At 40.4% G+C, this 25,578-nt stretch overlaps 2 protein-coding genes across 4 annotated transcripts in view; both read left to right on the plus strand.

Moving 5' to 3' along the window:
- Positions 1 to 25,578, plus strand: part of LOC127673655 (zinc finger protein 431-like) — an 826,992-nt gene that overhangs the window by 467,420 nt on the left and 333,994 nt on the right. The gene's annotated exons all lie outside the window — the stretch shown is intronic.
- Positions 10,335 to 25,578, plus strand: part of Lix1 (limb and CNS expressed 1) — a 55,700-nt gene continuing 40,456 nt past the window's right edge. Inside the window, exon 1 of the mRNA XM_052169460.1 lies at positions 10,335 to 10,416. Coding sequence (XP_052025420.1) covers positions 10,335 to 10,416 — 82 coding nt within the window. The remainder of the gene's footprint in view (positions 10,417 to 25,578) is intronic.

The raw sequence follows: 25,578 nt of genomic DNA on the forward strand, positions 1-25,578 counted from the left end.
TCTACATACTTCCAGGACAGCCAGAGTTATTTAGAAAGACCCTATCTCAAAGAAAGAAAAAAAAATGGTAAATAGCCAGACATGGTGGCAATCAGCAGGTAGACTGGAGTTTGAGGTCAGCCTGGTCTGGAGAGTGAGTTCCAGGAATTACACAAAGAAACCCTGTCTCAAAAAAAAAAAAAAGCAAAGCAAGCTTCACGTCATACTTCAAACATGGTGTGGACGTAGTAAGCTAAAGTTACTAAAGAAAATTAACTAGACTAACCATCTTTTCTATTTCATTTAAACGTAAACTGTGAGCCTTTCTAGTGTTGCAACGTACACTGGGTCAGCACAGCTCAAGCCCGAGGTCAGTATCCACTCAAACCCTCGCCCACCAAAACGGCTGAGAGAAGCTTTGCTTTCCAGTCTCTTTAATACTTGACTTTGTTCCCATTAAACAAGCTTTTCCCCATGCAACATGTGACTTAGTATTTGTGCTGATCTGGTATTGGTAGCCACTGACCTATTCTGCACGGAGCTGCCTTGGAGCTCAGCTTTGTCAGGTGCTTGGTAAAATTTCTGACAAATAGCTACCCAATTAATCTCTCTGATGCTCTCTCCAGGCTTAGCAGCCACCTCCAGGATGAGCAGAGGCCCCTTATCCTTGTCCTCTGTCCCTCAGAACATCTCTCAGTAGAGCATTAGGCTACATCTCAGTGACCATTGGTTCGCTATATGTAATATCATCTTGACACAACTGAATTAAGACAGTTGGAAGTTAAAAGTCAGTATCCACTGGACCTCAGAGCTGTGTGATATCCAAAGCCCAGGAACTTAACTAGCATTTCAAAGATATGCGGCATTATTATTTTACCTTAATATTGTAAAGTCTAAATAGTAATGCCATTAAAACACGTTGTTTAAAAAAATAAAATTATATAGAGGAAGGAGTTGGTTCACTGGGTAAAGTGCTAGCTGTTGAAGCACGAGGCCCTAAATTTCAATCCTTAGCATCCTTTTATAGAAAAAAGATAAACACTGTTGCATGTCTGTCATTCCAGTGCTGGGGTGATGAAGATTCAGAAGTGAGTGAGTCTGCGACAGGCTGGCCAGCCAGTTTAGCCAAAACAGCAAGCTTCCATTTCACTGAGGGAACTCTCAGTAAGGTGAAGGGCAATGAAGGAAGACAGTGCACGCGCGCGCGCACACACACACATACACATCAATTACATAAATTAGTATCAATGCAATATTGGGGGAGGGGGGACAGGGTTTCTCTGTGTAGGCCTGGCTGTCCTGGAACTCACTCTGTAGACCAGGCTGGCCTCGAACTCAGAAATCCGCCTGACTGCCTCCCAAGTGCTGGGATTACAGGCGTGCGCCACCACCACCCAGCTGCAATTTCTTAAGTATACTTCATAATATAAATTTGTTGTTTGGCATGAGTATCATCATATATGCCTCCTTTTTTTTTTTTTAATAAAGTGGCCACTTAAACACTACTATAATTCTACTATTTATCCTAGATTAAGAGGTAAAAAAAATATGCTATTCCCAGATCCATTTTTCCAAAACCTTGGTAGTATAAAGCTACTAGGGGAAAGTACTTGGGTTTTTTTTTTTTTTAAAAAAAGATTTATTTATTTTGTATATGTAAGTACGCTGTTGGTGTCTTCAGAGTCACCAGAAGAGGGTGTCAGATCCCGTTACAGATAGTGGTGAGCCACCACATGGTTGCTGGGAATTGAACTCAGGACCTTCGGAAGAGCAGTCAGTGCTCTTAACCGCTGAGCCATCTCTCCACCACCAGTACTTGGGTTTTTAAGATAAAAATTTGTCATTGATGCATCACCTCAAACGAATTACAACTAAGGAGATAAACCTTATGATGAGGAAAAGCCTTAAGGGCCTGGTACCAAACTGATGCAGAGGAACAAAGTGTACAAGGAAGTGTTACTAGGGAAAGTATTCTGGAAAAGGGTTTTGATTGAATACACAGACTGAGAAAGACAGAATGTAAAAAAGGAAGCCATGCAGAAAATTTGGGAGACAGAAGTGTAGTGTGATTTGCTGTAATCGAAAGGGACCAAGTCACAGATGACTTCAGTGGAACGGACAGTGTTGCCTTAGTGAAAAGAAACTAGGTTTTGAGCAGCACAGTGACTTGATTTTAAAGAGGTATAGGTGGGACTCAGGGATACTTGTCAATGTTAAAAACAATTTTAAAGGAATTTGGACTAAAATTTAAAAGGCAGAAACATTGTGGAGCAGGGTCTATTCTATCACACTAGAGTTACAGAGATTCTCTATATCCTCATTTTAATTGTTGCTGTAAGCAAACAACTTTCAATGTCAACTCTCTTGCCTCAAGTCACAGAATGAGTAAGGTTGGGAAAGGGTTGATGGCAAGGTGAATCTTAAGACAGCTGCACTGGGGTGTATGGAGTGTGTACCTGATTGGGGTCTCTGTAGAGTCACTGGGAACTACACCTGTCTTACCTTAAAGGCAATAAGAATTGCTAAGGAGACAGTTCACACAATCAGATTTTAGTGTCTATGCCGCCATACCTAACTTTCTAGGAAACACAGCCTTTCTTTCCTTTACATGTTCAAGAAAATCCATCTGAATAGATAAATCCTTGGTGAATGAGCACATTCTTGGATTTTGGGGAGGTGGGGCACAGGAGGGAGCACATTGTCTTTGAGTTCAAGGCTACTCAAGTATTTTTTTAGAGGAGTAGATTTTACCATTTTGTACTTTGGGCTTTCTCTGATTTACAACCTGTGGGAAAATAGGCCCCTTTGTGTGTGATTTTCTATTCCTCAAAGAAATTCTGGAATGACATAGTTCTTTGTCAGCAGAATGCTTGCTAAGTGCAGTCCGCTTTTCGTGACAGCTTAGGAAGTACATGGAAATTACAGTTTACAGTGTGGAATGGAAGGGCATGAGGCTTTTATCTTAATGTAAGCATGTCCACAAGTAGCTGGAACTGGGTTCTTTTGGGTCTTTTTTGTTTTTTTTTTGTTTGTTTTTGTTTTTGTTTTTGTTTTTGTTTTTGGTTTGGTTTGGTTTGGTTTGATTTGGTTTGGTTTGGTTTGGTTTGGTTTGGTTTGGTTTGGTTTGGTTTGGTTTTTCAAGACAGGGTTTCTCTGTGTAGCCCGGGCTGTCCTGGAACTCACTCTGTAGACCAGGCTGGCCTCGAACTCAGAAATCCGCCTGCCTCTCTGCCTCTGCCTCTGCCTCTGCCTCTGCCTCTGCCTCTCTGCCTCTGCCTCTGCCTCTGCCTCTGCCTCCCAAGTGCTGGGATTAAAGGCATGCACCACCACTGCCCAGCAAGTAGCTGGAACTGAATTAAGAGTCTGCAGACAATGCAACCTTTACAGGAAACTTCATCTAAAATAGATGAAACTGTGAAGTTACTGGTTGCTGGAACCTTGCATCCTCACAGCTAATCTCATACTTAAGTCCTTTGCTTGTAACCAATAAACATTCCTTATGTTTGTTTTAAGATGATACTTTTTCTTCTGGTCTCTGTCTTTGTCTCTTCTCTTCCTCTCTCCCTCTCTCTCCCTCTCCCTCCCTCCATCTCTCTCTCTGTAAATAAATAAATATATATATGTGTGTGTGTGTGTGTGTGTGTGTGTGTGTGTATCATATATTCACTTTAATTTATTCATTATTTTTGCAAAATTTAAGCATTCTGCACAACCATACCTCCAGAAACATGACTTTTTAAAATGGTGTCTCCGCCCCCAGCACACTGTGTAGAAGACCCATCCTCTTCTTTGGAGGACTCAAACACTGCTGGAGTTCAGTAGCCTCTCCACAGACAAATCTTAGCCTACACCCATATCTTGTGTCAATTTTTTTTTCAAGCAACCACCTATATAAATCCCACTTCCAAAGGGGGAAGGACAGGAACTAATAATTGGTTAAACTTTGAAGGTAAATATTTAAAAAAATAAAATAAAACATTGAAAAACTCCACCCCCGGTTCCATGAACCAAAAATTTTAAGCAATTCTCTTCAAAACATGAATTGTTTGGAAGTAAGCCAGCCATCATTAAACTATCGTTCAGTGGTTTGGTTTGGTTTGGTTTGTTTTTTTCGAGACAGGGTTTCTCTGTGTGGTTCTGGCTGTCCTGGAACTCACTCTGTAGACCAGGCTGGCCTCGAACTTAGAAATCCATCTGCCTCTGCCTCCCAAATGCTGGGATTACAGGCATGCGACACCACGCCCAGCCCGTTCAGTGTTCATAGACACATATCTAACAACCAAATGGCTTGACATCTTTATCTCCAATCTTAAAAAAATGGAACAGCCAAATTCTTCCAGCTTTAAACAATTCCAAGTTTATTCCAAAAATGCTAACCTGTGGACAAAACCTTCCCTAATGATATGATTGTCCTGTAACGTTATTTCTTAAAGAATAAACTGTGCTTCTCTCGGAGACCTAATTCTAAAATGTGACTTGACAATTGGTCATATAAGAGCCTGAGTAACACATACCCACGAGGAACCCCAAATTTATTCACCAATCACGGAGCGCTAATAGGTGAAAACTGTATTGTGTCTTCTGGCTAGGAGGGTGAATTCAGACATCCCTAGCAAGGATAAAGGACAGCTTGTAACTGCTTTTTTTTTTTTTTTTAAATTAAACAAATGTCACGGCTTTTATTGCTCAGACCAACTTACTGGCAAACAAGTGTTTGATTTGAACATCACATACATCCACTGGAAACTTATAATGAACCAGTCACTCTTTTTTTTTTTTAAAGATTTATTTATTTATTATATGTGAGTACACTGTAACTGTCTTCAGACACCAGAAGAAAGCATCAGATGTCTTTTCTCTTTTCGGATGGTTGCGAGCCACCATGTGGGTGCTAGGATTTGAACTCATGACCTTTTGGAAGAACAGTCAGTGCTCTTACCCACTGAGCCATCTCTCCAGCCCCTTGTAACTGCTTTTTAAAAAAAAAAAATTTTTAATAGCCAGGCCGTGGTGGCGCATGCCTTTAATCCCAGCACTCTGGGAGGCAGAGGCAGGCAGATTTCTGAGTTCAAGGCCAGCCTGGTTCACAGAGTGAGTTCCAGGACAGCCAGGGCCACACAGAGAAATCCTGTCTCGAAAAAACTCAATCCAAAAATCCAAAGAAAACATATATATATTTTATAGCCGGGCAGCGGTGGCGCATGCCTTTAATCCCAGCACTTGGGAGGCAGGCGGATTTCTGAGTTCGAGGCCAGCCTGGTCTACAGAGTATGTTCCAGGACAGCCAGAGCTACACAGAGAAACCTTTTCTCAAAAAAAAAAGACCAATATATATATATTATATATACATATATGTATATATAATATATATGTGTGTGTGTGTGTGTGTGTGTGTGTGTGTGTGTGTGTGTGTGTAACAATGGAGAAACATACATTCCCTTACTCTGCAGATGGGATAATCATTATTTTTTCATGCGGTTCAACAGATTACTTGTTGTTGACACTTTCCTAATTTAGTCAAGTATCAATGGATAAAAAGTCTGGAGTAAAATTCCCCCACGTTACCTGTATTTGGAGAGTGTTGGCAGTTCCCTTTTCTGCTGTCTTTTATAAAAAGCCTTTATCCAAACATCACACTGGTCTCCTCCCAAGAGACGGCATCTCTGAGCCATTCATTCACTTCTTTTAGTTATTAAAGTGTTTCTCCTTTTATTTCTCTATTTATTGAAGTGGACTTATTCTCTTTCTAGCCTCTTTCTTGCGGAGGTTACACTAAATCTCAACAACATCCATTTCTGAGTCTCCTTTCTCCTCCCACCTTCCTGGGAAACACTACTGATGGGTGGCTTCGACCTCTTTCACTAGGTCCCCATTTCGCCTGTCCAGTTCACCCTGCCCGCCTTCACAGGAATCTGTCAGTGTCTGTAAAGTCTGTCTTAACACTTTAGCTTCCTCTTGATTTCTTCTCTTTTGTCATAAACTTTAGCATCAAGGGAAGTGAGACATTATCTCAAAGAGGATATGTTCCCAGATCTCCTTCAGGCCTCCTTCCTGGTCATCTGATACACTAGAAATGAGAATAGGTCAGTGGCCACTGAGATGGCGCACTGAATAAAGGTGTTTGGCATACAAGCCTGGCTGCCTGGGTTGGATAAGCAGAATCCCCGTAAGGAAGAGACCAGCTCCCCAAAGCTGCCTTGGTCTCCACATGTGCTCCTAGGCGTGTGTACCTCACACTCTCCATTTACTCTCTTACACACAATAGGGATTTTATTTTTTTCTGAGTGTTCATTAGCTGAGGCTACTTGGACTACAGCCCTATCCTTTGGTGCTGCCTTGACAAGGTTGGCCACCTTCTCCAGAGTACAGCACACTGTTTTCCTTTTTAACCAACGGTGAGCCTTTGATACACTCGGTGTTTTCTCAGTTCCAATTAGTAGCCCCCATTCCGTTCTTAAAAACGTATAGTGAGTTGCTATTTAACAATAAACATGCTACTGGGAAACTGAGCAGCGCTCTTTCCCTGTGTTCCGAAACGTCCCTCTGGAAGCTGGGGGTGTGCACCCTCTTTCACTGATGCACCCTCTTTCACCATTGGGTGCCAAGTCTCCATCACTGAACATGTCAGTTGGACACCATTTCTCATGCTTTAAATTACTCTCGTAGTGTTTGTTAGAACATCGTTTTCTTTACTGCAGTCTCTTATCTCATTTCCGTATTTTAATCGTGCCTTTAGCATAACCTTCAGTAGTTGATGCTCACAGTGAAAGCTGTGAGCTTTAAAACAGACCCAGGGCTCAACGCTTCCATCTCCTGGAAACGCTGGCTCTTCCATCTCTGTTAGTTGCTTTTTACATAAAACAAAGCAAAACAAAACAAAACAAAACAAAACAAAAAAAAAAAAAGGAAAGAAACCACATGGTAGTTTTCCTGACTGATAATAAGAGAAGTTTGTTTTCTCTGTGTAGTCCTGGCTGTCCTGGAACTAGCTCTGTAGATCAGGCTGGTCTCAAATACACAGAGATCCGCCTGCCTCTACCTTCTGAGTCCTGGGATTAAAGGCACTGCCCAGTAGACCTCAGAAATTTTTATGGACATTTAAAGAATGTGTAAGCAGAGGCTTAGGAAAACTTTTCTTGAAAGATTGGACTTAATGACGAAACGATGCTAACTGTGGTGTTGCATGATGTGCCTTTATTGTTTTCATTTATTAAATGAGAATCATAAGAGGTTATAATGTACGGGACTTTCGGGGAGTGGGGGGGGGCTAGAAAAGGGGAAATCATTTGAAATGTAAATAAATTATATCGAATAAAAAAAATTTAAAAAAAGAGGTTATAATGTTTCTCTGAACTGTCTTGGTCAATTTGCTCTGAAGGTCTTGTGAAGATGCTCATAGTTTTCTTACAAATTCCTAGGTGACTCTGACAGTGAATATCTTTGAATTTATTATATTGATATTGGTTGCATTTACTACAAATGAATGGTTAGGTTGAATGGGACTAGAAGTGACTTTCTAAGTACCACTCTAGTATTTATGAAATGAATATATGACTTTCTACATGTCTAGAAAATCTGGGCTAATATTTGTGTTTAAGCAGAGAATCATAGGTTTTAGAACTTGAAGGGAACATTCAGATTAACTGCCTGATTTTATGCATGAGAAATGTAAACTCAAAGTTGAATGGCTTTTCACAGTTAGATGGCAAAAATATAACCCTAGGCCTTATTAAGCCCACATTTGTTGTTACTTCTACCATACTAATTTAAAGATTAGAATTTGAAGCCGATCAGTGGTGGCGCACGCCTTTAATCCCAGCACTTGGGAGGCAGAGGCAGGCAGATTTCTTAGCTCAAGGCTAGCCTGGTCTACAGAGTGAGTTCCAGGACAGCCAGGGCTATACAGAGAAACCTTGTCTCAAAAAAACCAAATCCAAAAAGAACAAAAAAACAAAACAAAACAAAAAAAGATTAGAATTTGAATCTCAAGAGATGGCCGCTTTTCCAGAGTATCCAGGTTTAAGTCCCAGCATACAGACACCCAGTACACATGTGGTGCAGATGCATATGCAGGCAAAACACCAATACACATAAAATAAACAAAATGTGCTAAAGAATTGTTACATTCAATTTAAATATGCAGGGAAAGCCCATTCACCGATCAAACTTCAGGTATCGATTTCTAACTTTTCTGTTTTCTGTTCTCAGTATCTCTCTTTTGAGAAACCTGTATTATTTGTCCTGGCTCTATAATGAGAACATCAATTGTCTTTGTTTCTAATACTATGTTACTCTCAAAGTACTTACATAGATACTATGTGTCTAATCTCTTGTGTAACAGAATTTTTTTCATCCACCAGTCATCCAGATTTCTTTTGAAATTAAGAACCTCTTTCTCCAAAATAAAAAATAAATTTTAAATTCTTGGACTACAGATAGTAACATATTTTTTCTGGCCTGAAGTTATTGCTCAATGATAGATTGATTGTCTAGCCTGTTTAAGTCTCTGGGTTTGGTCTTCAGCAACACACACACACACAGTGAGCATTCAAACCTGCACATGCTCACAATTTGATGCAAGGCATATATAGCATACTTTGTGACCCCAAGTCTCTTCACATGAAGTTCAAGCGTATATATGAAATATACATAGATCTATGTGTCATTTCATTTAATGTATTTGTCTATGGGACAATCCTGAATTTCTTCTCTGGGTGGTCTATATTTCCTGTGGGTATTTGCCAGGGAATAGGCATTATAGTAGCATTTATTATCACTGCTACTTTTTCCTTCTCTGTTTTTTATTAAGGCCACCCTTCTACAACTAGCTAAAGAAATCGATCACATGAAAGACATTCTATTTATACAGTCTTTAAAGAATTAGTTTCATAATAATGGAATGTGAAAATTGGAAGGAACATGAGAAAACAATCTGTGATGAGTTCTCCATAAAAAGGGTTTTAAATGAAGCAATGAAGTCCTTCACAGCGCCTCAACAACAAGAATGTACAGTCAGTAAAGTCGGTTCGTTTATCTCTGATATTACATTTACTGAAGTGTGACGTGTGATGTGTGAAGTGTGACATGTTTGTCTCTCGTTGTGGTATTATCTTACACATATCTATGGATCCGCAGAGAGCACAGATAGGAACGAGTCTGATTTACTGAGTTCTTCTAATAGCTTTCTATTAGATTTTTCTTTTAAAGGTATTGCTTTTCGCTCTTTGTCCCTAGATATTCTTGTCACTGTTGTTGCTGCTGTTGTTTCTGGTGCTGCTGCTGCTGGTGCTGGTGTTGCTGTTGGTGATGGTGGTGGTAGTGCTGGTGGTATGGTGGTGTAGCTGTAGTGTCTGTGGTATGTGCAGGTATGTATGTAGGAACATTCCAGAGAATGCCGGTAGATGGCGTCTCTCACTCTACCCATGCTTGCCAAATTGACTGGTAGACAGACCTGTCTCAGCTTCCCTACCCTAGTGTTTCCTGTGCATGCAGCCGTGTCTATGCAACTGTGCCTTGCTTTTACGTGCACTCCAGGGATTTGAACTAAGTTCTCATGCTTTCCACAAGAGTCCTTATACACCGAGCCATCTCTCCAGACCTCGCCCTGAAATTTTTAACGGAATAAATTGTAAGTGAATGACCTCAGGATTCATTCAAGTCAATCTTGGAAATGATTTGTCTTGGAGGGTAACAGAAAAAGAAACACGGCCGGGCAAAGAATAAAATAGTTCACTGGGTATTGCTTGCTACTGCTCACCAGACGTGACACGTGACTCTTGTTGCCGGGAGGATTCTGGTTTCAGAAATAATGCATAATCTAACTCCAGTCGTAATCTTTATAGTACCTCTTTTCCAAAGGGGAATTTAGATTATGTTGGTCGTAGTGGTTGGTCAACGAGGGCGGTCCCAAGCCTTCCCCTTGTTATTTAGGAAACATGCTTCTTGAGTCCGCATTCCGGGGACGGAATTTAAAGATGGAAGGCTAAAGGAATGCCCAAGTGGGGAGGCAGCACAGTATCCAGGCGAAATCTGGTTGGAGGAGAAGAGATCTGTTCTCATGATTAGTGAGCTTCCCCAGCCTGCCTGTAGGTGGGTGTGTTTAACAGAATGAAGCCATGGGAACCAGCCTGTCAGCCAGCCTTTCAGGCTAATTAGCTCGGCATACAACAAAGATAAGTGAGCCTGAGAGGGAGGGCCCTGAGGGTCTTTAGATTCTGGGAAATGTCTGATTGGCAGATGTTAAAAGGGATTCTTTGGTAACCCAGTGCATCAATGAGCTGCACAAATTCAGTCCAGAGCTGCAAGAATTCAGGCATGAGGAGACTGCTCAGGAGGCTTGCACAGGCACACCCGAGATGGACAGAACTTTGGAATCTCTGAGGCACATCATTGCCCAAGCCTTGCCTCACAGAGACCCCGCTTTGGTCTTCAAAGACTGTAAGTACTGAAGGAAAAAAGCCTTTTCTCCCCCTGACTTTTTAGAAAATAGTCCTAAGTGTCTAGTCACATCCTATTTAACTATGATTTCTGCTAGATCTTTGTAGTCGTGTGCTGTGGGCTAAGTAATATTTAAATTGTTCCCGACTTCAGTCAGGAGAATGATTTCCTTTTACCTACATCCACAAGACTCTGGGCTATTTTGCCAAGACAGTACTGTGTAGATGACTCTTTTTCTAAGGTCTAAAACCTGCCAAGTCTTAATGAACTTTTCCAGATGCTTTTTAAATGAAACAAAGCTTACTGGAACTCAATGAAAACTAAAAATAACTTGGAAATGAGAATAAAAAAAAATGGACTGCTTGTTGTTAATTTATTTAATCTTCTACAACATAACTAGTCATATTAAATCAGGTATTGTTTTATCTGAAATTATTTGTAGCAAACAGAATTTAATTTTAACCGCTGAGCTCCTAAATTTTAACAACAAATTATAATGCCAATAAAACGAGATGCCTTGCAACTTCAGCCTCATTCCCGACATCCCCACCCCCACCCCACATGGCACGGCAAAAAGTTATTTTTAAATCTTTTTCTAAAATGATTATGAAAAATAATTCAGTCAAGCTTCACAATTCCAGCAATACTATTAAACCATTTGTCATGTAAGTTCGCTTCTGGAACCAATTTGATTTCTCACTGCTGCAAAACAGACTATCTTCGTAGTGTATCTTATCTACAGTGGGTGTCAGATTACAAAGGGCTTCTGAAATCGAATTGCACTTTGGATCTGCCCAAAAGGTGAAAATGCATATGGAATGTTTTTAGCCTGCAATACGTTACAGCTTTCTTCCTTGAGACTCTAGTGATGTGTGTCTCCATCAAAGTATCAGTGGTTTGGGTTTTGCTTTCTGATTAGTGAATAATGGCCCTTTCCAGATGTCCCTGCAGCTTATATGCCTCATATGTGTGATGAAAAAAAAAAAAAGAAAGAAAAGAAAAAAAGAGAAATGTCTGGCCTCTTTATTCTATAAAATTTCCGTCTTAGAAATTAAATTGTAACCAATCTGTCCTCTAAGGCATAAAACAAAAGCTACTTTCTTTCTTAATTTAAAAAAAAAAATATTGCCTTCAAGCATTTGTCAATAGCTGTGTTAGAAATAATAAAAACCACTCCATCCCCAAGCTCAGCCAGGCGTCCATTCTGCCTTGGTATTGTTTCTCTCAGTGAAGGAGAAGGAAAGAATGTCTTTCTCCTTCAATGCGTTCAAATCTTAGTGAAGGGTAAGAGGCTTTGGCATGTCCAAAGCTTTGGATACATTGTAAGGACTTAGATCTAGAATTTGGAGAGCAGAAGCATTGAAAGGAAATGGAGGGAAAAGTTCAAATCTGAGGCTGTATGGTCCAGTTCTTAAGCTGAACTAATTTCTTCCAATTGCATACAGTTTAGAAGAGAGACTAGGAGTTTTTAAAGGGACAGTGTCTGTCACCAAAATTTTTGCAAGAATGCTATATCTTTTTCTGAGACCCTTGTAATCTGCACAGTTTTTTTTCATATAGAAAAAACTGTGTCATATTTCATATATTTCATTCGTGAACAACCAAAATCCCAACACTAGCATTCGTCACTGCAGACTTACTCTGGAATGAACCGTTTGCCCTGCAGCTGCTCTGCTCGGCAAGTGTGGTGAATACGAGAATGTTAGGTCCTCTCCTTTCTGGCTTTTCTAACCTGGAAATAAAATGACTGAATGACGTAAGATGAATGTCTCTACTAATCTTTGTGAAAGGGTAGGAATGGTTTGCTTTCTGAGTCAGAGCATCAGACGTCTGAGGATCAAGCCTTACCTTGGCAACTGTGGGTGCTACACATGTCAGTCTGGCTCATGAGCTTTATTACTTTGGCACAACTTTAAATTGCTGCCACCACACTCCTGCTGGCAACCTAAAGAGCCGCCACCAGCGTTAATGGTAGTTCTTAAAAGTCTTCTTCCTGTCCTCCTCGCATACTCCAGGCTCCTCCCCTGCCGCCACCCATCTAGTCTCTGCCAGGAGGAACACATAAAAGGAATTGCTTCCTTGCTTTCCTGGAAGATGAAAAGGGACTTAGAGAAATTATAAAGCACAACTCGAGCGAACAAAGAACATTAAAAAGAAACTGCCGCCTTGTTTCTAAACTTCTGTGAATGCAAAGTGGTGTTTTCTTTACTCTTTGGACATCAGAGAGCAAAAATTGGCCTCCTGAGTCGTTCACCACCCTCGGTTGGCTTTTGATTTGCTTACAAACAAGCAACAGTGAGTAAATTTTCTCTTCAAGGTGATTAGGAAAAGCACTCTGAGAGTTTTCTGGTCTGAGACGGAACCATGTGGGAACAGTTACATTTCCTTAAGGAACTAATGTTGAATGCATGGGGCTCAACCTTCAGAAGGCATTTTACAGTATGTTCAGTCTGCTATAGTTTAGATAAGTTGTTCCTCTACAATAACTGTGTGTTTTTATAAAGGTATTATTTTCTTTTCTTTTTTTTTTTTCAAAAGGAAAAGAATCCCACAGCATTTTTCTTTACTTCCTGGTGAACATTCCAATTAAAGAAGTTTGTGATAAGGTGGGCTCCCAATATGAAGTTTGCTTCCGAAGGCTGGTGTGGAGTTGATCACAACAGGCGCATCTCTGCCGCAGGCAGCACTGGATAGCTCCACGCGGCCAGGCAGAATCCGTGTGCAGAGAGATCACGGCCTATGTCCGTGCTTCCCTCCACTCTGAGCTCGCTGCCATCCAGTTTCCTTCTGTGGGTCATGAGTCACAAGCTGTCTCACAAGCCGTGAGCTGTCTTAAGAGCAGCCCTGTCATCGCCTGTGGGTCATGTACTTGCTATTTGTTTACTACTGTTTGACCATTCCTTGGCTTTCTCAAAAGAAACTACTGCATGATTTCAAGATGGCTGTATAGCAGGTCCTAACCCAGGCACTAACTTTTCACATTACCAAAGGATAAGATAGTTCCCTCTCTAATCTACAGAGTGTTTCCTCATTCATTTTATAGAAAGCAGGATGATGAATCCTCATTGTATGACAGATACTATTCCAGAAACTTCTATTCATCATGGCAAGCCAGTAAATGTAGATAGTCTTGTAGGAGGTACTGTTGTTATAAGTGAAGGAACAGAAGCAAAATGACCAAGTCCCACGCTAGTAGGGGTTGAAGGCTAGATACAAATACTGTCTTCCAACCCCTTACCTTTAAGTCACTCACTACATGACACTGCCTCTTGGAACTGCCAGTTACCATATCATCAGGGCTATAAGAGAAAGCAGAGAAGGGAGAGAAATGAGCTTTTCTGGCAAGTGGGGGAGCCTAATAAGTAGTTGTGACTGAACAGAGTGTGACAGAAATGCAGAGGTGGGGGCATTTCAGAGGAGGAGAAACCACTTTGCCAAAGGCCACATACAAGGAACACGGATTGAATGGGGGCTGAATGGGAGAAGCAGGCTGAATCTTGCTGACACACAGGTACTGGAGCTAGGTATGATCTTAAACTATGCAGAAGTTTATGACTTTATGCATCCTGGGACAAAGTCTAGATGGCATCTGCTGGAGATGTGAGTACTGTGACACCTACGCTAGGAAGAACTGTAGCTTTTATCAGTAGAAAACCATTGGCCAACCCGGGAAAGATGTAAGTTAGTGAATGGTAAATATGTCTCTGGGAAGAAGTCACTTGCATTAACTGAAAGCCAAAGCAAAACAGTTTTCTCCAAGAGACAGTTTAAAAGCTATCTTGATTATTATTTCAACTATAAGAGTTAGTGGGTGGCGGGTTAGCTTTATAAAGTTATATGTTAGATTTCACTAGTATTTTTTTCTCCACGCTCTATGATGAAAAGGCAAGATGGAGTCTTTGCTAAATGTTGCTCAGTCAGATGCAAATTTCTCACATATTTGAGGTGCATTAACTTTTTTTTTATTTGAAAAACATTTCTCTGTGTGGAAGGTTTTATATATTTCAGATAGGTGGATACTTAGCTTCAAAGAGCACATTTCTACCCTTTGGAAAACTCAGACCAGACTACAAGGCTATTAAAAACATCTTAGCAGTCATGAATCTGGCAGTGTATAGCCTGAGAGAACAAAAATTCTCTCCAGTCAAGTTTCCCCCCCCTCCCCCCCCCCCCCCCGCCCCATTCTCTTTAGTGTAGTTAATTGAAATCTATAAATTTGATGATACATTTATAGTCTTCACATCTCACAGAGGGGATGCATGTAAGAAATGTAAAATTCCTGCACACACTGCTGCAGTGTAGTCCACCATATAAACTGCCCTTGAAGGAACACCATTTCAGTTCAGAACAATGATTCCATCTTAATTGCAATAGAGTAAATGTTGATACTTTTAGTATTAAACTAGAAATGCATGTTTTATGGAAGCCTGTTCCAATGTCAATTTTATTTGTAACAGGATACAATGACTTTTATTTGAATTTAGACTGAAAAAATACAAACTTCAGCTCAGCTATCAGCGGTATAAAAGATGTTCTCTTTATCTTTTATCAGCAAATACTCATTTGACAGCTTAAATATTGAAAGACAGCCCAAGGAGAAAATATTTCAAAGTCTTTTAAAGAGGGGAGTAACTTCTCGGTCACTTACAGTCCATCTCTGTCCTAATACCTTTTCCCTCACATATAAATACATTTAGTAGGTCAAAATAAAATATGATAGACACTTATCCCATGGGGCCCCTTCATAGGCTGCTGCCCCATCTCACCAGAGGGTCTTATTTTATTTTATTTTATTTTATTTTACTTTATTTAACAGTTGAGATTTGTTAGCTTGAACTCAGTTTTAACAACTTCTGAAACCCATGTGCTAAGTTACAACCCATAATAGGATACAGCTGCCCAAGGGTGAGGTTCTAAGTTATGATCTTTCTGTTTAAATGATATGGTTTTACTGATTACGTGCTACAGATTGATTTAAGAAATGTTAGACAACTTTAGAAGCCTTTCATAAAGGAATTTTTATTTAATATATTTCATATTCAAGTTTTAACCCCAGAGGCTTTGATTTCTTTCCCTCCATGTTCAAATGCCCATGTAAGTTTAGTCTGAAGAGGTATTTAAAACAATTCCATTTAAAAAAAAAAAGATTCCTATTGAAAATTTAAAGCTAAGAGAAGAGACAATGACTCGGTCCTCAGTTCTCCCTATTGTCTCTCTGGAGTCAGTGGAATGTTACGGTTTTAATTGTTGGTTGGCTTTATTTTTTTCCACTAATGCGGTGATAATCAGTTGATCCCTGCTTCGATCTCATCCTGTCGAGCAGCTGTGAGACCCCATCACCAACCCGCCACTCTGCTGCTGTTCATAGCCTGTGCTTTTCCAACTGCATTTCTTCACTATGTTTCTGAACTACCCGTTACAATTTCCCCAGGGTGGTTTTGTCCATAACTTAGTTGTAACTCCCAGGGCAGAGACAGACTTTATATTTGTCACATGCCAGAGGCCTTCTTCAGGTCCAGGAACCCGGGAGGTATAGGGCAGACATATTTAAACTACTGATTGGCTAATTTTCCTCCCCTGTGGAAGGGGAAGAGTTTTCCCACCGTCAAGTATTCTCCTTCACGATGAAACAAACTTCCCAGCACTATTCTAAGCCTTCCTTAATTGACACAATTGTCAGAGAATAACTATATTTAGGAATAAGTTGACATAAAAGTAGGCGAGAGGAACCATGAAAGAAGAGACCCTATAGGAAAGCCTGTTCAGGCAGGTTCAGCCAGGAAGCCGCCTCAAGCTAGCCTCCAGGAACACTGCACAGTATCCGAATCCGCCATCCCTGCAGTCATCCGCAGAGTATGACTCCAGCTATGGGTCACTAGAACATTCTTCTACGGCCCAATTCTATTTGTGTCTTATACACTGACTCTGCAGCAGATACTCAAAAGCATTCTTTAAATCATTATTTCCAGGGAAACACATTATATAGCTAAGACCATATTTTTACAGATTTGGCGATTTTCATCAAACTAAATTGTGTGCCTGATCTTCAGCTAGTTATCGCATAATAGGGCTCTCGTCAGGTGTCTCATATACAGTCGGCGCCCGGTAGAACACGGGAGAAGATGGATACCCATAGTTGGTAAATAGGTCACATTTACTCCACTGTTAAAATTGGATGGCATCATCTGGCCCATGCTGCACATGTAAAGCACACATGTGAACTCTACCACGCAGCTGCTGCTGTTGGAGAGCCGTACATACAATTCAATTGACCTTTGAACTTTCCTTTTGTCCCTCACACTTGCTCTTCTCCCCATGTCCGTGCAAATATATATAAAGCATATATGCTTTCTAACTTTTCTCATAAAAGAATTTACAGCTCTGCCTTTTTAAATTCTAAAGGCGAAAAGTAATGCCTGCCCCCAGAAAAAAAAAAGAAGAATAAGAATATTACTTTTAAAATTTTTGTAGACCCTCCTGAAAGGTTAACTATGTAAAACAACTGAAAGGATTTCCATTCCTTCAGAGAAATGTATGGGGTAAGAGATGGAAGTGGAAAAAAAAAAGGAAAGAAAAAACCACCCCCACCCCCACCACCCCCAGGACCCCCTACCACACCCCCCCAACAAAAGCCAGCCAGCCTTCCAGCCAGAAGGAGCTGGGGCACAGCCCTTCAGGAGTGGCCCTGCTGGGAGCAGAGAGGACTCCAGCCCCTGTCCCACTGGGCCAGAGCAGCTGCCTGAAAAGAACTCTTACATAAAAGGAAAGGGGCCAAGGCTCCCTTTAGCCTCAGGACACAGGGGCAGAGTCCACAAGAGTTCGGTGTCCTGGCCACAGCTAGGGATCATTGTAAATGCCTGGGCAGCTGGCACGGCTGATCGGTTTCTGGGACCCAGCCAGACCCAGCACAAGATCCAGACGTACCCCATTTTCCAACCTCTTGTGCCTGAACTATAAATTAATATATCATGAGTTTGCCTTTAACATTATTTGAGAGTCCTTTTCCTGTTTTTTTCCTTAATAAAATTAGAAAATCACACTAATGAGAACAAGTTGCTGAAATAGTAAATAACATTTAACGTTATATAAAATGTCACCTGTTAACAGGTTTTTTAAATTAAAGATATTAAAATATCATAAACATAAATCCATCTGTTTAAAAGCAGAGAATCCATTTGAAAATGCGTTATCTTGAAATCCGCTTAATGATTTGTAAATGGCAGCCTTTCCAACGTGCCTTAGTTGTTTTTGGCAAGTGATATTTTTTTTGCTCAGCTAGAAATTTTTCTGATACAAGATGAAAGAAATTGGTTCTTTTTTGTAGTAGACTGTTACAGTCTTTGTGTACATGTGTGTGAACAAATGGACTCTTCTGGGGCTTGGATCTTAAGGAATTGAACTGGGTCATGAAACATATTGTTTGTGCTTTCTTGAGGCACTTGAAGTCACTAAGTATTAATTCAAAATAAGAGATTTTATTTTTTAATAAAAAATAATTTAGCCAGGCGGTGGTGGCGCACGCCTGTAATCCCAGCACTCTGGGAGGCAGAGGCAGGCGGATTTCTGAGTTCGAGGCCAGCCTGGTCTACACAGAGAAACCCTGTCTCGAAAAAGACCAAATCCAAAAAACCAAAAATAAAATAAAATAAAATAAAACAAAACAAAATAAAATAAAAATAATAATAATTTAAGAAATCCTCTGTAGTTTTTGCTAAGAGCAGATCCATTACCTCTAATATTAGAAAGTGAAAATGTAGGATACTGATATTTTGAGATATTGGGGCATGAAACATTTCATCTACTTACTTTCTGGCTATTCTAAATTTATTATTATTATTTTTATTATTATTATTAGTTTTTGGATTTGGTTTTGTTGAGACAGGGTTTCTCTGTGTAGCCCTGGCTGTCCTGGAACTCACTCTGTAGACCAGGCTGGCCTCGAACTCAGAAATCCACCTGCCTCTGCCTCCCAGAATGCTGGGATTACAGGCGTGCGCCACCACCGCCCGGCTATTCTAAATTTTTGACTTAACCGATGAATGTTCCTAAAAGAGCTTGCTTTCTTCAAACTCTGAACTCCTTATGTATTTGGGCAATAAATAGCACAGTGTTTTTAATGAGAGAAGTCTCAGACATGCAGATTATTTTTAGAGTATTTAATGATTAGGTTTCCAAAACACTATGAGCAATTAGCTTCAAAGATGCAATATGCAAACATATAATTATGTCTTCCTTCAAAATCTCTGATCACAATAGCTAAGGCAATAATAGTACTTAGCACGTGTGGGGCCCACTCTGAGCATTTCTTTCCTCTCTCTCTCCCTCTTCAACCTACCCTCCCTGTCCTCTTTGGCTCTTTTTCTTTCTGTCTGTCTTTTGTCCAGATGACAACGTTGTTGTTGTTGTTGCTGTTGCTGTTGTTGTTGCTGTTGCTGCTGCTGCTGATTTGTTCTCCATGACAGGGTTTCTCTGTGTAACTTTGGCTGTCCTGGAATTGGCTCTGTAGACCAGGCTGGCCTTGAATTCACACAGATCCATCTGCCTCTGCCTCCCAAGTGCTAGCATTAAGGGCGTGTACTACCACCACCCAGCTGCATTTCCTTTTTAAAGACACATTCCTTTCCTCAGATGAAGAACTTCATCTTCAGTTAGGTATCGAACTATGGTACAAGCAAGATTCAAACCAAGGCTTGTCTGATTCTGGAGTTCAGGCTTCTAACTGTCCATCTCTTAATAATAAATGGAGAGATAAAATGCAGCAAACATTTTAATATATATCAATTAGTGTTTATCTTTCAATGCACATCTAAAACACACTTTATAATCCACAGAGCACATAAAATCTCACACTTTCTAATTTTTTTCCTCTCTCTCTCTGTATACACGCATGCCTATGTCTGTGTGCCTGCATGCATCTGTAGCCTTGCTTTATCACCATGGTGATCTAGCTTTGTAGCATGAATTTGACTGATAGTATCCCCTCTCCTACTTTATGGAATATTCTGATGATCATTGATGTAAAGGAGGGGGCATATTATTTCTTTTTCTCTTCCTCCTTCTCATTCTCCTCCTCCTACTGTATCTTTTTTGTGATACTATATGTATCAGACAAGGGCTGTGTACATACCATAAACACACGATATATATTCCCAGACCATGGTGTTTGAGACAGGATGTGGCTTGAACCTGCTACGTAGCCTACTCTAGTCTCCAACTCATACTCTTCCTGCTTTTGCCTCTATGGTTACAGATGGCTGACACTGTCTTAGTCACTGTTGTCACTGTTCTATTGTTAAAGAGACCCCATGATCACAGCCAGTCTTATAAGAGCAAGCATTTGATTGGGGCTTGCTTACAATTTCAGAAGTTCAGTTCCTTATCAGAATGGCAGGGAACTTGGTGACATGCGGGTAGACATGGCTGGGGAAGTAACTGAGAGATCGACATCTGGATCCACGGGCAAGGGGGAGGAAAAATCATTGGGCCCTTCTTGGGCTTTTGAAACCTCAAAGCCCACCCCCAGTGACACACTTCTCGAACATGGGCATATTTATTCTGATATAAGGACACACCTTTTAATCCTTTCAAATAGTGCCATTCCCTGAAAACTAAGCCTTTCGATCTATGAGCCAGTGAAGGCCATTCCCATTCAAACCACCATAGACTCCATATCCTTCTTAATGTTAGTTTATCTTTAAGGGTCTGGTAGAATTTAACGGAGAATGTATCCAATCCAGTCCTGGACTTTGCCCTATAGGAAACTCCTTATTGGTTCAATAGTATTGGCTGTTACAGATATTCTTGGGCTTTTTTGATATTCTCCTGGTTCAAATTTTGATGTGCCAAATGTATATGAAAATGTATCCATTTATTTGAAGGTTTTGAAATTTATCAAATAATTTTTCAAAATATTCCCTATCTATTGTTTGGAACAAATGCAATTTGCTATAATTTCTGTCATAATTTATCATGCCTACTTGGAGAGTGAGTTTGTCAAGGGATTTTTCTATTTGTTTATTTATTTATTTTAAAGAACCAAATCTTTCATCAGTCCTTTGTATTATTCTTTTTATTCCCGTTCCATTAGAGTCAGCTCTGATCTTTATTATTTTTTCCTTTGCATTTTCATTGAATTATTCATGCTTTTATAAGAATTATTTTATTGAAATAGGCTTAATTTTTATGTTTAGGCATTCATGGGTACAAACTTCCCTCTTTAAACTGCCTTCATTTTGTCTTAATGGTTCTCCCGGTTGTGTTTTATGAAAAGCTAAGAGAGGAGGGATATGTTTGGTGGATGTGTAGTCAGCACCCCTTCCCTCTGCGGGACCAGCCGCATGTCAGCATAGTGTAGAACAGAGTTTATTCGGGGCGTGGGGAGGGGAGCTGAGAGGGGAGTAGTGACAGAGAAAGCGAGGGAAAGGAAGAGGGGAAGAGGCCATGAGCACGTGGGGGAGGAGGGGGTAGGGGTGAGAGGGAGAGGGAGAGGGAGAGGGAGAGGGAGAGGGAGAGGGAGAGGGAGAGGGAGAGGGAGAGGGAGAGGGAGAGGGAGAGGGAGAGGGAGAGGGAGAGGGAGAGGGAGAGGGAGAGGGAGAGAGAGAGAGAGAGAGAGGAGGGGGAAGCAGCCCTTTATACTGAGTCAGGCACACCTGGCTGTTGCCAGATTACTGTTGGGCGGAGCCTAGACTAAATGCCAACACTACCATTTTCATTGATTCTAGGAAACTTCAGATCCCCTTCTAATTTCTTCAGTTATCTACTGATTTCTTAAAAATATAATAGTTGATTTAGGAGTATTTGTATACTTTGTGTTTTCCCTTGCTATTGATTTTTGGTTTTACCCCATCTGATAATATACAACAAGTTATTTCAACTTTTTGTTTTGTTAAGATGGCCTCCAATGTGATATATTTTGGAGAAAGTTAAACAATATGCTTTAAGCACATACAGTTTACAGATATTGGGTAGAATATTCTGCAGTTGTCCGTTGGGTCCATTTTTATCTGTGGTACAGTTTAATCCTGAAGTTGTTTTAAATTAGCTTTTTTTTTTTCTGGATTGTCTATCTATTGATGACAGTGATATATTAAAATCACTCACTGTCCTTTCATACCCAAGTATTTGGTACATGGGTATTTGGTTAATATATATTGGCAATCATTATATTTTCTTAATAATTTTTCTTTTTTCTTCCTTCCTTCCTTCCTTTCTTTCTTTTTTGTTTTTTGTTTTTTGTATTTTGTATTTTTTGAGACAGGGTTTCTTTGTGTAGCCCTGGCTGTCCTGGAACTCATTCTGTAGACCAGGCTGGTCTCGAACTCAGAAATCTGCCTGCCTCTGCCTCCCAAGTGCTGGGATTAAAGGCATGCACCACCACTACCTGGCCACAATTTTTCTTTTTCTTTTTTTCTTTTTTTCCATCAGTTCTCTTTACGGATGGTTGTGAGCTACCATGTGGGTTCTGGGATTTGAACTCATGACTTTTGGAAGAGCAATCGGTGCTCTTACCCACTGAGTCATCTCTCCAGCCCCACAATTTTTCTTTTATTAGTATTGTCTTAATTAGGATATCGATTGCTGTGATGAAACGCCATGACCAAAGCAACTTGGGGAGGGAAGGGTTCATTCTGCTTACACTTCTTTGTACAGCACAGTTCATCATCAAAGGAAGTCAGGACAGGAACTCACCCAGTTTAGGAACCTGGAGGCGAGAGCTGATACAAAGGCCACAGGAGGAAAGCTGTTTATTGCCTTGCCCCTCGCTGTTTGTTCAGTCGTTCCTTTAAACATAGCCTGGGGTCTCTAGCCTAGGAACTGCACCAACCACAATAGGCCGGACCCCCTCTATTGATCACTAATTAAGAAAATGCCCAGCCATAACTTATGGGGGCTCCCTTCTCTCTGATAGCTCTGACTTTTGTCAAGTTGATATAAAACTTAGCCAGTACAAATTTGTAGTGACTCCACTCATTAATTTTGTCTTAAACTGTGTTTTGTTAGGTTTTTTTTAATATACAGATACTTCATCTTGATTCCATTTGTTTGAAAAAATATTTTCTGCCCTTTCATTTTCCTTCCATGTGTTTTTGTCAATGGTATGTGTTTCTTAGACACAACAGATGGCTGAATCTTGTTACTTTATCCAAAGGCAAACTTTCTTTTTAATTGGAGAGTAAACTTTACATTCTGGATTATTTAGGAGATATGTGCTAATTCTATATAGTTTTTTTTTTCCATTTGAGTATTCTTTGTTCGTTTCTTTCCCTCTTTATCATAGTAGATATTTCCTGTTTATTGGACTGAAAATGTTTGAATATTTGACAATTACTTTGATCATTTATTCTCCTAATTAAATTCATTCTCTCTCATGCTCTTACAATTATGACCATCTTTCTTCTTCATCATCATGATTTAGGCTATGTTAAATGTCTTCTAAGATGATGGCTTAGTGGTCATGAATTGGTGTATTATATGTTTATACCTCTCAGTTTTTTTTTTTAAGATTTATTTATTTATTCTATGTAAGTACACTGAGAGCATCAGATCTCTTTACGGATGGTTGTGAGCTACCATGTGGGTGCTGGGCTTTGAACTCATGACCTTCAGAAGAGCAGTGGGTGCTCTTACCTGCTGAGTCATCTCTCCAGCCCCACACCTCTCAGTTTTAAGTGATAGCTTTGCCGGTTACGGTGTTCTTGATCAGCAGCTATACTCTCGGGACTTAAATACATCAGTTTATGCTTTTCTGTTTGGTTTTAAAAGTTCTGCTAGTGTTCTGAGATAAGTATGACAAGTTCCTATTTAAATAGGAGTTGCTATTTTCTTCTTTTGATATTATTTCTTTTTTTTTTCTTGGCATTCCATCTTCAGTGTACCCTGGAGAAGTTTTTCCTTCTAGACAGATCTATTTAAGGGTTCTATGTATCTCTTGTCCTTGGTATCCATACCTTTACTTTGAGATTTTTTTTTTAACCATAATTTTATTAAATAGCTTTTCTATGCCTTAGTTTTATATCTCAATTCCTTCTTTTATGCCAGCGAGTCTTAGGATTGGCCCCTTGTTAATCTCCCAGAGTTCTTAAAAATTATGGTCATGATTGCTTCTATTTCTTTATTGTTATCTGAACGCAATAATTACTCAATTTCATCTTATTCAAGTTGAAGAATTTTTTGCTCAAGTTGTTTCTTTTGTTTGTTAGTTGTTGGGTTTCTTTGTTTGTTTATCTATTTTATTATTACTGCTGTTATTATTATTATTATATTTTTAATGTTAAGTCTCTGGTAGCCCAGGCTGGCCTCAAACTCATTCTCCTCTGAGAATGATGCTTGAACTTCTTCCTTTTTTTTTTATATTGAATATGCTCTTCATTTACATTTCAAATGTCATACCCCTTCCCGGTTTCCCCCTCCCTGAAAACCCCCAACCCATCCTCCCACCCCCTGCCTCCAAGAATATGTTCCTCCACCCAACCCACTCCCACGACCACCACTCGATTTCCCCACACTGGGGCCTCTATTGAGCCTTCATAGAACCAAGGACCTCTCCTCCCACTGATGCCCAACAAGGCCGTCCTCAGCCACTCTTTTGGCAGGAACCATGTGAGCCCTTGGTTGCCGACTTCGTCCCTGGGAGCCCTGGGGCGTCTGGGTGGCCGACAGTCCAATGGTTGGCTGCTAGCATCTGCCTCTGTATCTGTAAGGCTCTGGCAGGGCCCCTGCAAAAGACAACCATAACAGGCTCCTTTTGGTATGCACTTCTTATCTCCATAATAGTGTCGGGGGTTCAGTTACTGTTTATAGGATGAATCCCCACATAGGGCAGTCTCTGGGTGACCTTTACTTCAATCTCTGCTCCACACTTTTTCTCCATTATTGCTCCTGTGAGTATTTTGTTCCCTTTCTCAAAGAAACCAAAGCACTCTCACTTCAGTCCTCCTTCTTCTTGAGCTTCCTGTGGTCTGTGAATTGTAACTTGTTTATTTTGAGCTTTTGGGCTAACATCTACTTATCAGTGAGTGCATACCATGTGTGTTCTTTTGTGACTGGATTACCTCACTCAGGATGACATTTTCTAGTTCTATACATTTGCCAAGAATTTCATGAATTCATTGTTGTTAATAGCTAAATAGTATTCCATTGTGTAAATACACCACAATTTCTGTATCCATTCCTCTGTTGAAGGATATCTGGGTTCTTTCTAGCTTCTGGCTATTATAAATAAGGCTGCTATGAACATAGTGGAGCATGGGTCCTTATTTCATGTTAGAGCATCTTCTGGGTATATGCCCAGGAGTGGTATAGCTGGGCCCTCAGGTTGTATTAAGTCCAATTTTCTGAGGAACCGCCAAACTGATTTCCAGAGTGATTTTACCAGCTTGCAATCCCATCAGCAATGGAGAAGTGTTCCTCTTTTTCCACATTGTCTCCAGCATCTGCTGTGCCCTGAGTTTTTCATCTTAGTCATTCTGACTGGTGTGAGGTGGAAACTCAGGTTTGTTTTGATTTACATTTCCCTGATAAGTAAGGATGCTGAACACTTCTTTAGGTTCTTCAGAGCCATTCAAGTTTCCTCAGTTGAAAATTCCCTAGTTAGCTCTGTACCCCATTTTCTTTGTTTTGTTTTGTTTTCATTTTTCGAGACAGGGTTTCTCTGTGTAGCCCTGGCTGTCCTGAAGCTCACTCTGCTGACCAGGCTGGCCTCAAATTCAGAAATCCGCCTGCCTCTGCCTCCCAAGTGCTGGGATTAAAGGTGTGCGCCACCACCGCCCGGTAGTACCCCATTTTTTAATAGGGTTATTTGACAATATGGAGTCTAACTTATTGAGTTCTTTGTTTACATTGGGTATTAGCCCTCTATCGGATGTAGGATTGGTAAAGATCTTTCCCCAATCTTTTGGTTGCCGTTTTGTCCTATTGACAGTGTCCTTTGCCTTACAGAAGCTTTGCAGTTTTATAAAGTCCCATTTGTTGATTCTTGTTCTTAGAGCCATTCGTGTTCCATTCAGGAAATTTCCCCCTGTGCCCATGTGTTCAAGGTTCTTCCCCACTTTCTCCCCTATAGATGCTTGAACTTTTAATTCCCAGCCCTTATGCTTTTGTCTCCTAGTTCTGGGATTATAGGCATCATCTGCTAAGCCCCATTTTCATCTAAGTCTTAAATTC

Source organism: Apodemus sylvaticus, chromosome 23 (assembly GCF_947179515.1).
Source record: "Apodemus sylvaticus chromosome 23, mApoSyl1.1, whole genome shotgun sequence".
Classification (NCBI taxonomy): Eukaryota; Metazoa; Chordata; class Mammalia; order Rodentia; family Muridae; genus Apodemus; species Apodemus sylvaticus.